The 15,003-nt window shown below is 36.3% G+C and overlaps 1 protein-coding gene across 1 annotated transcript; it reads right to left on the bottom strand.

The window, feature by feature from the left end:
- Positions 1–1,134: 1,134 nt before the first annotated feature.
- On the bottom strand, positions 1,135–8,508 carry LOC106111320. Its single transcript, XM_013293347.1, has 7 exons — positions 8,308–8,508; positions 3,088–3,302; positions 2,519–2,654; positions 2,283–2,416; positions 1,880–2,073; positions 1,636–1,781; positions 1,135–1,498 (listed from the first exon to the last, which is right to left on the bottom strand). Exons 1-7 carry the CDS (start codon positions 8,354–8,356, stop codon positions 1,428–1,430), a joined length of 945 nt encoding a protein of 314 aa, XP_013148801.1. The 5' UTR covers positions 8,357–8,508; the 3' UTR covers positions 1,135–1,427.
- Between the last annotated feature and the right edge of the window lie 6,495 nt (positions 8,509–15,003).

Genomic DNA, 15,003 nt, shown 5'->3' on the forward strand with positions numbered 1-15,003 from the left:
GAACAGTCTCTTGACTATTGCGCAAAGCTTTTACTGTAGCTAACTTCTACAGACGTTCAACTGCTTTTTGCAAATTCTGATCAACTTAGATAAGAATATTGTTTTAAAATCTTTGTATTAATAATTCAATTAGAAATTAATATTGCTTGATGTTGGAAGATGTTTTTACGAATTAAGTTATCTTCTAAAACTGTTAAAGGGTCGGTTTGGTCATTAGCATATTCAGCGGGAGCTCCGGCCGCCGCCGGCGACCGCCCGGAGGTAGTTAGTGGTCAGCGTTTAAGGACTTTATCAAACTACTCGAGTCCCAAACATCCAATAAACCTGATTTATGCTCTATCGGAGAACTGTTTATACTCGGTTACATTTGATCATTCCCCTAATACCTATTTTGCTTTCGTAATTAAAAAAAAAAATTGTCATTTTCTAAATATTAGAAATTAGCAAAAGCTATAAACTCTTATTCAAAAGCATTTAAAGGGTGTCTACTATTACTTACTCGTAGTTAAAAAATAGTTTCTTCATTCAAAACTTACTAAATCTGTAAAAATACACTACACGGTGGCTTTATCACTTCAATGATGTTCAGTTTCCACTTATCTTGGTTACCGCAGTCCTGATTCTCCATTTTAATAGTATTTAGAAAACTTTATCGAAAATTATATCTACCCAATAAATATTGGTAGCGCACCGCAAAGGTCAAACTTGGTCGAGTCTTGTTCTCGGAATCCTACGGAGCTGTAACTTTGAAGTATTCAATTAGAAATAATGTGCGGTCAGGCATTTCTTTATAATTGGATACTGTTCTTAAGAATAATGAAAGTAAAGAAAGGCTCAGCGTTCCGCACGAACTGAAACTACTTAATGAAGGACGTGATTAATTACTGATCGATCTCAGACCTCTCAAAGTGAACGAAGAACCTTTGAACGAGAGTAGCATTTAGTGGACTTGCTCTTGGTTGATATGGGCTGCAAGACAATCGACAATCGTAAAACAGTTGTGCGATAGTTTTAGTCAAAAATGTGAGACCGCTCTTAAGAAATTTGGATTAAGTTGACTTTAATAGCACTTGACACTGAAATTAACCAGAGTCATTATTAAATTAAATGTTTGTTGGACAAATAAATAAGACATTTTGATAACTCACGACTTTATTTACATATAGCAATCTGCAACATTTAATAAGTGTATCTTATACGACTAGTTGACGCGACGCCGACGTCCCGCGACCTGCGGCCTGCGACCAGCGAGTCAACATCTACTCGGAATTGACACGTACATAAATACATAGATGTACCGAGTGCAGAGCGGCCGCTGCTCCGCGAGCGCGTCTTTACATCACCAACTATTATTATCTATCACAACATTCAGTTTGAGCGCGTTAGAGGGCGCGCCGGCGCGGGGCGGCGGGCGAGGGCTCGGGGGGTCATAACCCCCTCAGCAGCGCAACGCACGCACAAACACACGTCAGCACGAAACTGCATAGCGTCTGGATACCTGTAGATAAAGAAACTATTGTTAATATTTTTGCTGACACACTTGCCATATGCACTCACTGTTACATTAAATCTAATTGAGCCATAAATAAATAAGGATGGATTATAATACTCGTATAGTAAAAACGTGTGGATTACCAGAGGAGTCCTCCCCGGTGACGGAGGCAGGGCGCGGGCTGTCCTCTCTGACGTGCGCCTGTTCGCTGCCGCGCGCGTATACGTCGTAGATGGTGGCCACGCAGCCCAGCGCGAACTGACCGCTCGCCGGCGCCGACAGAGTGTATCTGAACTCACAGAAAAACAACAAGTTAGTTATACAATAATGAGATGATTTTTTTTGTAGACCTACAATCTAGTGAAATGGAAAGAAACACAATTTTACCTTAGGACTTCTCGCTTCTCGGGCTCGTTGTCTGCGCGGTATGCGAAATGCTCCCCATCCCCCGAGTGCCCCGCGTGCCGCGCCCGCTCGCCGCCGTACTGCAAGCTCTCCACGACGCTCACTTCCAGCTGACTGAACGCGCCGCGCTCCTTGAAGTCCTGCTCCGGCGACTGCCACGAGATTGTCTCAGCTATCTGGAGAGAGCACTGCCTTTTACACGCGCCGGTTTGCACACAAATTGCTATAAAACAATTGAAGTGAAGTTGCAAGAGTGCAAGTCTATCGATGTGTACATTCTGGGTAAAATTTACTTTTAAATTTGATGAAAATGGATTTAACTAGACTCAGATAACAGGCTTTGATATCAGAATGTTGAAATGTTTCAATATTCGTATAATGATACCTTATGGCCATCGATGGTCCAGGTGATGTTGGGCGCGGGGTAGGCCTCGTCGACGGAGCAGTTGGCCTGCAGCAGGTCGTTGCGTGCGTAACTCAGCCGCGACACCAGAAGTCGAGGCGCTCGGAACGGCGGGTCTACATATAATATTAATTACTGTACTAAAGGAAACAAGTACGTTATATCTGCTTTCTCTAAACTTCGTAAAGCGTCTCTTTATAAAGCAGTTTGTGACGTACCGACTACAGTGAGCGGCGCGGAGCGTATGTCGGTATGGAAGAGCGGCGCGTCCGCGGACACCTCGCACTGGTAGTCACCGCTCAGCCGCCGGTTCATATTCACGATGCGCACCTGCTGGTGGTCCGACTGCGCCAACTAGTGGACAAACATACTACTGATCACAATGTAGCACAGACACAAGAAACATTCCATGTTAAAACTGCTTCGATCCTAGTTAATGCGTGACTTAAAACAATTGAATAAGTAATTAATTGTAATGAGAATGTAGGTATGGATACAGCAAAAATGACGTGCTTCAGTAAAATAATGATAGCGTTATGTTGAAATAATTATTGAATAAGCATGAGCAATAATTAACCACATATGCGGTTGTGCTCATAATTATTCTGGCTTTGTTCACAGGCATAGTTTATTGAAATGATTTGGAACGTAACCTGGTATTAATACGCTAAAATTGAATTTTAATTTACTTACTATTGTATATTTAAGAATAGACCATGAACACTACGGTTTATTTTTAAATAAAGAGCTATTCTATGTTACGTATATCAGTAAATGAGGTGCTTACATCGACGGAGGCTCCTGGGAGCGGGAAGACCATGGTGGGCGGCATCTCACGCGGCACGTAGCGGTAGAACTCGTCTTCTGCGCGGTACCAGCGGATGGAGTATAGCGCTGCGCCCTCCAGATCATAGGAACAGCGCAGGAGTGCCGCCCGACCTTCGCCCGACAGCACCGCGCGTGGTACGCTGATAGACAGGTTGCGCAGCGACCACACGCCGCCTGCACACATGCACATACTCCATGTTGGCTTGCAAATTAAAGACCTGCTGCTGGTTGGCTTACTCTTACAGGCTGTTTACTAGATAGGCAATGGATGTATTGAGATGTGACATGGCAGATAATTCCAAGCAGCAATAAACTTTGACTCTTAAAATCCAATTATCTAAACGCTTGTAGGTGGTGTTGTCCTCGTAGTGGGAAAGCATTGCACATATAAAATATTGTAAAACAAAAAAAAATGTTGAAATTGAACACATAAAATACATTAAATATGCCTATATGATATTTTCGTAAGTAAATTAAAATAAACGGTAGGTGTAGAGAACAGAATAACGTTTACCTACACACTGGGATCATGTGAAATCATAATAATGAAGTTAAAACTTATCACCTATAAAGCCGAGTCAGGTAAGAACCGTAAAAAGTAATACGCGCCATATAAGATGTGCGTCGAAAGATTTCATCATATAGATATGCAAATAGTCAGAACATTCACTACATTTTATTACTTTCATTCTTCGTAAGCGAGGCTGAGCGGGCGGCGGTATCAAAACCACATATGAACAACTATTTCATAAGACGTAGACTAAAGGCTTAAGGCTTTATGAACATGTTTTATGTACACCTAGAAAGTGGAGCGAAGAAAACTAAGCATATTGCTTTTTTCAATAAACAGCCAAGAAAATAATATAAAATTTCATGAATCACATTATTAATATGCCAAGTTTTGACCTTGGCTTTTCACTCTAAAATTTCAAATAACGAATACTGATTTTAAAAATTGTCGATGTTAAAAGATATAGTATATTTATGGCAACATAGAGCTGCCAGAGTTACAGGGAATGTCTTCTAGGAGATTACTGTCACATTAAATGTAGCTTGTCTCTTCCGCTGGAGTTTAACGAAGCGACAATTTCTTGGAAAGATTTTTGAAAAGAATTCTAAGGATTTTTAATACTCGATTAAAAAATGCAGGTTTTTTAACGATGTATTAAATTGTTTTTATTTTAATGATATGTTCTCGAATTCCGTGTCGTAGGCAACAGCTCACGATAAGTCCCTACTGAGCTCGGAATCTACCCTAAGTTAGGCGTAACTATGTCATAGTCAACCACACAGGTATAGATCGGATTGACTTGACATATTTCTTTGAATTTCCTAGCATAATGTATGTGGGGTGTATCATGATGTCGTTTTTTTCCGGAAAATATCTGGTAAATAATGGGATTCGAAAATCGAATTAACTTCGAATTATATTTAGTAGTAAGCCATAACCGAAACATGAAGCGATATATTACCAAGTTACAGCCGAATATTTAATAACCTCCGATAAGACGGTGGCTGCAAACTTGTAACTTTGGTCAAAAGGAAGCGGGAAGTTTGCACTTTGATGAGATATACGAGTAGAACAAGATTTTAGAAGGCTTCGATAACCAACATGTAAGTTTAAATCCGGTTATCGTTATTACTAAGCTTAGTTATAATAAATATTTTTAGTATTCCAATTAAAACACTAAAACCATTTTTAAAACTATTTTTAGTAATTAATGAAATTTTGATATTGAACAAAGTAAGTAAATTTCAAAACAAAATGTACTCGAGTTATTGATTTTCTCTCAGACGTAATTTGTAAAAGGTTTACAGCCTCTGAAGGTCTTACTCCGTCTCTCGCGGAATTTTAACATAATTATCATAATAACGTTATCTAAAGGAACCATCATAATAATAAATTTGATTCTACTCATAACAACACAGCTATCTATTTGAAAATTTAGTCTCGAAAACTAAGAGAATTCGTTTAAAATTGCTACTTCTAATTCCGTAAAACTTTAACAAAAAAAAAACTGTAATTACCATTTCAATATAATGTCTTTTTCTCTAATATCATCAACTTGCCCTTATGTTAGACTCTATAATTGGTCTAGACATGAATAAGGATTAAGCGAACCGACATTTATTGAAGTAGAGTTAAAAGACATCGATTTTACGATTACTTGTATCGTTTAACAAATAAATACATAATCAGTAGAAAATACAATAGTGAAAATGATTATAATATAAAATAATCTGACTAAAAAAGAAACAAAAGATGGTTTTACGAAATTTCTGGAATTTTCCATTTCCATTTGCAGTAGATACAAATTATTTCCACATTTCCATCATTACATTTTTCCCTTCGATGAATTCTTAGTGAAATATCCGTCGAATGGAGCACACTTTTAATTACGTCGGCCTTTCCCCGGCGATTCTTTAATTAAATTCTTGCAACGTAAAAGTTTCGCTTCAGAAATCCGCAAATCGAAATCTTCCTTCATCTGACGAGTCTCGGGAACACCTTTGCATTTATTTGCAAAGGAATCACGATAAGATGTCTCACGGTAACGTCTATTGGAGAACTATTAATGAAAAACGACAGGTGAAATCTAACAAATCCCCCTCGATGTTGACGAAATTGGAATAGACAGTAGACTTAAATAGAAGTATTGTTTATTGTTTTGCGCCGTAATACAAGTTGATAAGCTTGTATGCAGTCTGAGTCTCCTAAGATTATTTTCGTGGAAGGACGGGGGACAGTGTCAAAAGTATGTAGGTTCGTAAAATTGCCTACTAATCTCTGCTTCAGTCTGTATTTATTTCATTCATTACTGTTACCTTACACCGCAACATAAATATAAATAAATACATTACACAATCGCGCCAATTTGGAAAGCAGAAAATTTCATTAAGAAGTGAAACGGGGCAATTTCGAAACTGAATAAAGAACACGAAAAAAACTCAACCAAGATTCAAAATAAATTCACCTGTACCCGAGACATAAAGCTTTTTTACGATAAAACATTCACTCGGCGAAGTCAGGAGTTGGGAAGTTTGCCTTCGGGCGGAATTTACGGCGCGACGGCGACGGGTACAAGTTTCCCAACAATTCATTTAGCGAGCGACCGCCGACTGGAAGCGCTCCCGCAACACGCAGAGATGTGCACTTATTGTGAAACATAAAGTTTCCTGTATTTTTGTGGAGAATAAAATTTGTACCACTTATAAAAGAAGTCTTTGCAGTTCATTACACGCCATTATTATTATGTCTTATTTTATTTATTTGTCATGTTTGTCGTAATAAAGAGTTCCTTGCTGATCTATAGACGGGTAAAGTCACGAGGTACAGCTATTTGTGAATTAATTTACAATGTTATGATTCTAAAAAAAGCATTACGTTCATATAAAATTCATTATTTTACCCTCCATCTGGTGTGACGGTGATAAGCCTAAAGACGTTATGCAAAAAGATAAAACGGTATTAAAAGGGGAAGAGCAACCCTTGAGCTCTCTTTTCACCCTCTCACTTAAGCATAATTGGTTATTTTTTACTCTACGAATGCGGCTTTGGTTTAAAATTCGCCCTGCAGTATAGCGCGCCCTCTTACAAATTATGGGAAAGAAGGGACGAGGAAATGAATTTGGTGGCATTACTAACCCTTTTTTAACAATATAGCTATATACGATATAAATATCAATAAAGTTTGTTGTATTTACCTATGTTAATCTTACTAATATTATAAATGCGAAAGTTTAGATGGATGTTTGTTAGAGTTTGTAGCCTAAACGGCGGAACGGATCTCCATGAATTTTGGCACAGGTTTAGAGCATAGTCTGGAAGAACACATAGGCTACTTTTTATCCCGGGATAAGTTACGGTTCCCGTGGGATTCATTAATTTAGTTTTTTAATGTTTACTCGATCATTCTGCAACGGTTCAACATATCTTATGGAAATTTGGCACAGATGTAAAACAAAGTCTGGAGTATACATGGGATAAGCTTCATCCCCGAGGTGTCCGGTTCCCGAGGGATACGTAGCTTTTTGTTACTTATATATTTCGTATGTTTTCTAATACCACGCGGACGAAGTCACGGGCAACAGCTCGTATCTATAATAAACTTAATATTTTTTTTATTAGCCACAGTTTTATTTCACTTTAACAAACGTAATATTTATTTCTCTACTGGAGCAGAAAAATAGTACAACATAAATAACATTTTAACCGGAAAACAAAAGGTATTTTTCAGTAAAAGAAAACGTCATAAGAATAATTTTCCCAAAAGTACTATAATTTCAGGCAACGCGACGTAGTTTTCCTTTTAGCGGAGCTCGTAATGGAATTTACACAGGCTGTTGCAAGTTGGAAGTAAACATTGCCAAGAGAGGCCTAAATGAAGGCAAGTGACATTAACATTGCACTTTTCTTTACAGGAATTATTAAAAGGTTATTGAGTGCAATTGAAAAGGATTAGTATTTTGTCTGACATTTTAATATAACAGAAAACATGAATGAAGATATGTAATTCATTTAACAGTCTTATAAATGGAAGTTACTCATGTAATGAGTGTATTCAGAGTGGAAATGAGAACAAAATAGCTTGTAATTAATCCCAAATGAAATAAAAAGGGTCGTTGAGGGACGTCAAAGGCATGAATGCAACGCGCGCCACCTAGCGGGGAAAGCAAACAGAGAACATAAAGTTATATGTGTGAGTACTAACTTCAACGTATTTTTGTGTGTAAGTGTATGGCTATGTTCGTCAATATTTGATTTAATTCGTCAAAATTACCTTAGTGTATTCGTCAGTATTGTTTGAGTGAATGCGTCAGATTTACGTGAACAACTCTAGCTCTATTACATCCGCGTCCTGACACTTAAATTTCCGCGCAGAGTTTTGATAACACGTGACGCCACTCTCACAGTCATGTCAACCCTGTTTATTCTTATTTCCTTTTCCGTCGCCCTTTAATTAAACAGTTTACACAAGTTTATTTTGTATTTCGTTTGAGCTTATTCTACGAGTTATTTTCTAATCTGATGTTGTATTAAGAAAGTTTGATAATAGCGTTTATTTTAAACACAAACTAAAGTATTTCATGACATGAAAAAAGACAGAATCTCTCTAAATCTAAATTAGTACACATTTTTATTATACTCAAGTTATGTTTAAAGTTTAAATATAATTACCATCGAGCGAACAGTGAAACACGAAGACGAACAGACAAATTCCTCTCATGAGTTCAGATTTATCACGTAAACTTCACAATTCATTAACACTCATACTAATTATTAAAATTTTCTTAAACTTTGAACCTAGTAACTGACGATTGTATATCATGTCACTAGTTACAGTCTTTATTTGTGTCACGTATGCTCACAATCAGTCCCCGCGAGTAACTGACAACTGAGATCTACGTCACAGTTCTTCGCTTATTATTTGTGAGTGAACATTTACCGGCGCTACTTCGTATAAAGTCCACGCTCCGTGTGCGCGGCGTTTACATCTCGTATGCTAATTTGGACTTATCTAGTTTCTCCCTGCTTTATGGTATGACAAAAACGCGGGCTCCACGTTAAATAATATTATTCAACCGCAGTACGTTCATTATTTTTTTGCTTTGTTCCCTTTTTGTTACATTTTACGGTGACCGTTCAAAATTATTAACGTTAATCCTTATTGATGTTCTGAATTTCGAACAAATATCTATAATTACAGAAGCTTGTACTTTTAATAGTTTGTTTGTTCAAATGTAATTGTTTAAAATGTACATTTCCGCAATTTCAATAGTAATTCTAATTCAACCCAACTCCACAGTTCATATCATAATTAGTTTCCAATAAACCAATTAAATTTAATTCGAATATGAGGAACAGATTAAGCATTTGAATTTCGATTAAACAATGTTTTAATGATATGTTATGAATCAAAACACAAAGCATATTTGCACGATCCAATTTACACATAAACAGGATTTGCTGGAGCGATTTCCGGGTTTAATTATCCCATGTAAACCTACGGTATACCTTTGCATAATTACAGATTCCTATGTAATATAAAGCTTACGCTTTTTGCTGCAAAACATCATTAACTCTCACGTGGGAACCGAAAAATTCTGTGATGTTTTTCTCTCAGTTTCGCATACATTTCATCTCGACTTACTCGTACATTTGCCAAAACACGGCACCGCTTTTAACCATATTTTTTACCCTCGCCCTCGCAGTTGAGACGCGAGCTTTTGGTCGAAAGCCAAAAAAATATTGCCACGAAGCGAGCGGAACTGGAAGTTGAAATGTCTTGTTATGATGTCGATTGTGTGTATTATTTACGGGAGAGCTTATTCTAAAAGCTTTGTCGAAATACTTTTGCTAAAAACTACCGATACACAAAATGTTGAATGTTTTGTGTTTATTAAGATTTTAGAAATTGTGAAGCGTTTTAGTTAAATAACCCATGAATTTACGAAAAGTTCTGTTTATGATACACGATAAGGGTACATAGAACCTTACATACATCCAAACCCACTTACATACAAAACTGTTAACCTCCTGATTCAGTCAAGTTGCGTTTATAGAGATGTTTAATTTCTCGTCTAACTTTAGCAAGGTAGCGCATTGATAAACTTGGATTACATTATAAGTTGGAGCGATGTTTGATTTGCACAAGTGTCGAGTCAGCGCCGCCTGGCGGGGAGTTCGGCAACTATTCATCAATGTAAAGTCCGCGCACTGAAATTGCAATTACTGTGACTTCGCTGAGCGTGAAATGTGAATGCATCCGAAATAAACCACATTTCACCTGAACTGAGCGGACGGTTCTCTAATACCTTTACTATTTACACTGAATGGTTATTATTTTATGTTAGAAATACATTTTATATTATACTCGAGTGCTAAGCTAACTTTGTCACATGTATAATAAATAAATTGCACTTGACTTTATTTCCTCTTTAATTTGTGTATGTGTGTATAGAGTACAGACATGTGCATCTCCGAAGTGGACTTAACCTACATCTGCTTGAGACCCGCTCATGACCTAAACTCTACGAGGCTTATTTTACTTACCTACTGTTATTAGTACATACGCGATTTTTATTGCTTAATTCAATAAAAACACTAAGTAATAAGCTTACGCATTTTCCCAGACAGTCATCTATGTTAGTGCCAGAAACCTAGATCCATTCATATGTTTTGGAGTCCCCTGCTAACGAACATCCATCCATACATCTATTTCAATTCTTCCATTTATAATATTCGTTACATTTAATGTTAACTTACGTACCTCTAATCATTTCAATTGATAATTCTCGTTACATCAGAGAGTTGCGTATAAATTTTTACTAAACACAATTCTTTTTACTTTTAATCTTTTACAAAAACTTTAATACCTTTACAGCGTACTCTGTACACGTGGATTATAATATAAAACATTCCCTCAGCGCTGAAAACGTCGCAGCAACTGACAGGCTTCAGGACGTCCTAAAAATGTTCAACAGAAAAGTAGATTTTACGACTCGAAATGCTCAGAACTCGCAGAATTTATTTTAGCAGGTACGCTGGTGATGGTGAAATTTTTCGTCGTTTTCGTCGTTTTATTTTTGACAAATTCATTATACATCATCAAGTTAATCTTTTTTTCCTCATATCAGTCCTCATTCCCTTCTTGAGGTTATACACGCTATCGATCTATCTGTAGGCCTACCTCTACCCATGTACCTCAACACTCAACTAAAGTTTTGTCATATTTACCAAACTATTGTGTTTACTTACCTATACTAATGTTATAAAGAGGAAAGATTTGTATTTTTTTATGTATTAAAATAACTCACAAAATTACTTAGCCGATTTTGAAAATCCTTTCACCGTTAGAAAGGTAATTTATCTGTGAGTGACATAGGCGTACATTTTTTTCTTAATTTCACGTGGACGAAGTCGCGACCAACAGTTCCTACTCCATAAAAAAACTGCGACACTCAGAGGAAGAATATTAATCGAAGGTCATACATTCTTAAAATCGATTCGTTACAATAGAGTTTTATTACAAACCGACATAAAATATAACCTCCTGAGTCAATTGGGTACAGTTAACCGTGTTACAAAAACTGCTTTATAGAGAGCAAATAATTCCTATATTCATGTGCAGTTAAATATCACCCCATAGTTTGCAATTCGCGGAATTTTTTAACATTTCAGCTTTTAATTGAACAAAACTGGTGTAAAATGTGAATACAATGCGAGCGTACACCGGAGTGAACAATGCAACTGAACTGGTTAGTGGTGGAATTTTGGTTTGTGCTTTAAAATGTAGAATACATTTGATTGTTTTACATTTCTGTTCATTTAATGTTGTTAAATAAATATGTAACCACAGACAATGTAACAATATGGCATCTAAAATGACTTATCAAATTAGTAACTTGATAGAAATACTTTACTCGCATAAACTTTGCTGAAAATTAACTTGAAGTTCGGATATTAACATTCCTGCACGTTGATTGATGTAGAGAAGACTGAAGTGAGTGCCTTCGGTTTATGATTAAATTTTCTTGAATTTCCTTAACATTTGTTGTTTCTATGACTAACAGAAATGACAATCGCTAGTGTTGTGTAGTGGAGTGCATAGTTTGTAACCGATTTTATACTCTTTACTATCTAACGTGTTACGTGTAATTGCTTACTATAAATGCATAGCGATTTTTACCACATAGCCGATAGTGAGACGGCTTACGGTTTGCCGGCGGCTGTTAGTAGGTCTGATGTGTACCACCGAATATGTTCATTTTAAATTAACAATTTGGAAAAAATCTTTATGAGTAAAACAGAAAGTTATTTTTAAATCAAATTAAGTTATATAGAGGTATGAAAATAATAATAGATTTAAATCTTAACGGTAAGTTATAAAAAAACTTACATTAAAATGTTTTATGACAAGTTTAAAGTATAATATTAACAAATGTTTCCAAAAATTAAATTAATAATAGTCTCATTTATTTAAAAAAAAAACAATTAATTACTAGTTACTCTATGTAATGTTTTATATAAATTAGTGTTCAATCCCAGACTTACCATCGAGGAGACAAAGCAATAACACAAACAGATGACAAATCCTTTGCATCTGGACGTTTATTATTTCACTGCAACTTCCTAACTAGTAGAAAAACTTTATTTAAATTTATTCTAAAGAAGCAAACTGCACAAAGATACACTTTTGAACCACTTTATAAAATAACTAAGCTAGAAGTAAATATCTAAAAGAGGTTTTTTATAGAACGCGGTAAGCAACATCGGTCGCCTATGAGCGTAGCCGTTTCGTAGTACATAGCGACCGGCCGCTACGGAATCTCCTACGCGACTGGCTACGCCGGAGCCACCTCTACGAGCTCATTATACTAGCAAGTTGGCTTGTGTACTCGATTCGCAATACAGCCTCCGCTCTGTGTCGATGTAATACAAGATTTTATTACAGTAAAAATTTGGATATTTTAATTCGATTAATACTGTTGATATAAATTAATAAGTAAGTTAACACTGATTATAGCAAAGCTAATATATACAATATCAGGTTAAGGTAATCAAGAGGTCAATTGAATGCACAGTATACACAAATCAAGCACCAATGCATTGGATTTCCGATCCGAAGTTATTTCACGTGAATACCAGTGTATGTGCGAGTACATTATGTCGTACATAGAGGTACATATTATTGGATGTTGTTCTGCCTTAGTTGTGTTAATTAGAGAATTCAGTTACCATTACGTAGCGGGTCATGGTTTTAAAAAGTACATTTTTTGATAACTGTTTCTGTCAATATGCATTACGATCACGTTTAGTGTCACATAACCGTGATGTTTTCTTTTTTTTCACTAATAATGTTGTTTACCTATAATTGGATCTGTTATAATTTTTTTTTAATAACATAAGGTGGCAAACGAGCAAGCGGCCACCTGAATCCGCCTAAGTGGCGAAGCGACCGCTGCCCATAGACGCGTTGCCTACCCTTATCCGAAAGAGGAGGAGACGCACATAAAGGAGATATTTCCACTTCCTACGCATCTCCTCCACTGTCAAATCCACTTTCCCTTCCCAACCTCTCCTTATAAGAAAAGGGTTGTAAAGTGAAACGGACTTAAATTGGCCTCTGGCACCACACTCATCAGACGAAACACGGAATTGCTTCCATTTCACGCCTGTCTTCTGTGTGGTCGTGGTATTACACCGGGCGTGCCGGCCCATTCGTGCTAAGATGTTAAAGTGGGCACTTCCACTGTTAAATTATAAATTCTTGTGTCTTTCTTATGTGATTGTTTTATAACTTATCTGTTGACGTACTTTATCATACTAATATTGTAAATGCGAAAGTTTAGGTGGATGTTTGTTAGAGTTTGTAGCCTAAACTGGTGAACGGATCTCGATAAAATCTGATATAATGCAGAGGATAGCCTGGAAGAACACATAGGCTACTTGCTTTTGTTTTTTTTATTCCACATGGTCGAGTCGCAGGTGTAAGCCAGTGAATAAATAAAGTTGTTAATCTTACGTTTTAATCGGTAATCATTGTACGATAACTACAGTATCAAGTTCTTAAAATATTGAGCAAAGAAATTGTTTATATTGGAATAGTCTTTACATTATAACACCAGTTCTCTACACAGGACGACATTAACGAGCTAACTTTACTAAACATTTCCTTTGTTATTGTTAAAATTTTACAACAAACTTTAATACTTCCAACTCGATATTGTACACTAACGAATACTGTTAGCATTTCTTGTTAAAATAAAGTGGGATATGTTTCTGTTTGCGACACAAAAGTCATATATATTTTTCTAAAAGCTGCAGAAACATTTAATGATGGCTGACACACTGACATTGTTATTTTACTGCAAGATGTCACCGAACGATTAGGACCTGATAAAACATTTGGGAGACATTAAACAAAACTAATTAACTCACGGCTAATTTTGGTATATACTTGTGTATAGAAAAAAAAACGTTAAGTCGTGTTTTTAATTAGATTGGGAATTCTGTAACTTTTTTCTGTAACTAAGTATCTCTTTATGTGCGTCTCTTTGTGTAGAGCTATATATTGTTTTTAACATAGTTAGTAAAATTTGAAACTGACTTATGTTTAAAATCTGACTGTGTCAAGAACACATCCCCATCGACATTCAATGTGCGAGTACCGAATACTTTCACAGCACAGTCATGTCATTAAAATAATGAAACGAGGCGACAAATTCAACTCTGCTCTACCTAAAATTTAAATAAACATTCCTGTTTTTTGTTATTCAAATGTACGGGATTCCACAACATATTGTAGTTTTATTTTTACTATTATGACATTTCTCTATTTTTAACGAAGTTTTTTTAGGTCAAATGTTTTACTTAACATGGGTCAAATAATTAGATCATTATTTAAGAAATCAAAGAATCCAACTCTAAAAAAGACAAACTCGTTCTTGGTCAAATCTTTAGCATCCTGTCAGAAGAAAAACCAGCGAAATCAATACAAAACATCATCATCATCATCTCCCCTGCCTTATCCTACTCCCGTAGGGTTTTCGTCCTCCAAAGCACTCTATCATCCGTCATCTCAGTCATCACCCCCTTCTTGATCATGTCACCTTTCACGCAATCCATCCATCTTTCTAGGTCTACCTCTACCAGTGTACATTCATAACTAACGTCCGTTTTGTTACATGCGATTCATCCAAAACATTCTATTGAATATCTTCCACTGATCACCACCACCACATCACCACATCTTCCACAATCCAGGTGGGATTACGGATGTAATATACATTTGAATTTGATATTCTTTTTGCATCATTAGTACGGAGAAAGGACTAGAAAGATATTTTCAACATTTTCTATGTAAATTTGACT

This window comes from Papilio polytes, unplaced genomic scaffold (assembly GCF_000836215.1).
Source record: "Papilio polytes unplaced genomic scaffold, Ppol_1.0 DF824169.1, whole genome shotgun sequence".
Lineage (NCBI taxonomy): Eukaryota > Metazoa > Arthropoda > Insecta > Lepidoptera > Papilionidae > Papilio > Papilio polytes.

Coding starts and splice junctions, on each gene's coding strand:
- LOC106111320 (XM_013293347.1), bottom strand. CDS start 8,356: ATGAGAGGAATTTGTCTGTTCGTCTTCGTGTTTCACTGTTCGCTCGAT. Junction 2,417..2,518: donor CGCGCCGCTCACTGTAGTCG/GTACGTCACAAA, acceptor TATTATATGTAG/ACCCGCCGTTCCGAGCGCCT. Junction 1,782..1,879: donor GAGAAGCGAGAAGTCCTAAG/GTAAAATTGTGT, acceptor CTGTGAGTTCAG/ATACACTCTGTCGGCGCCGG.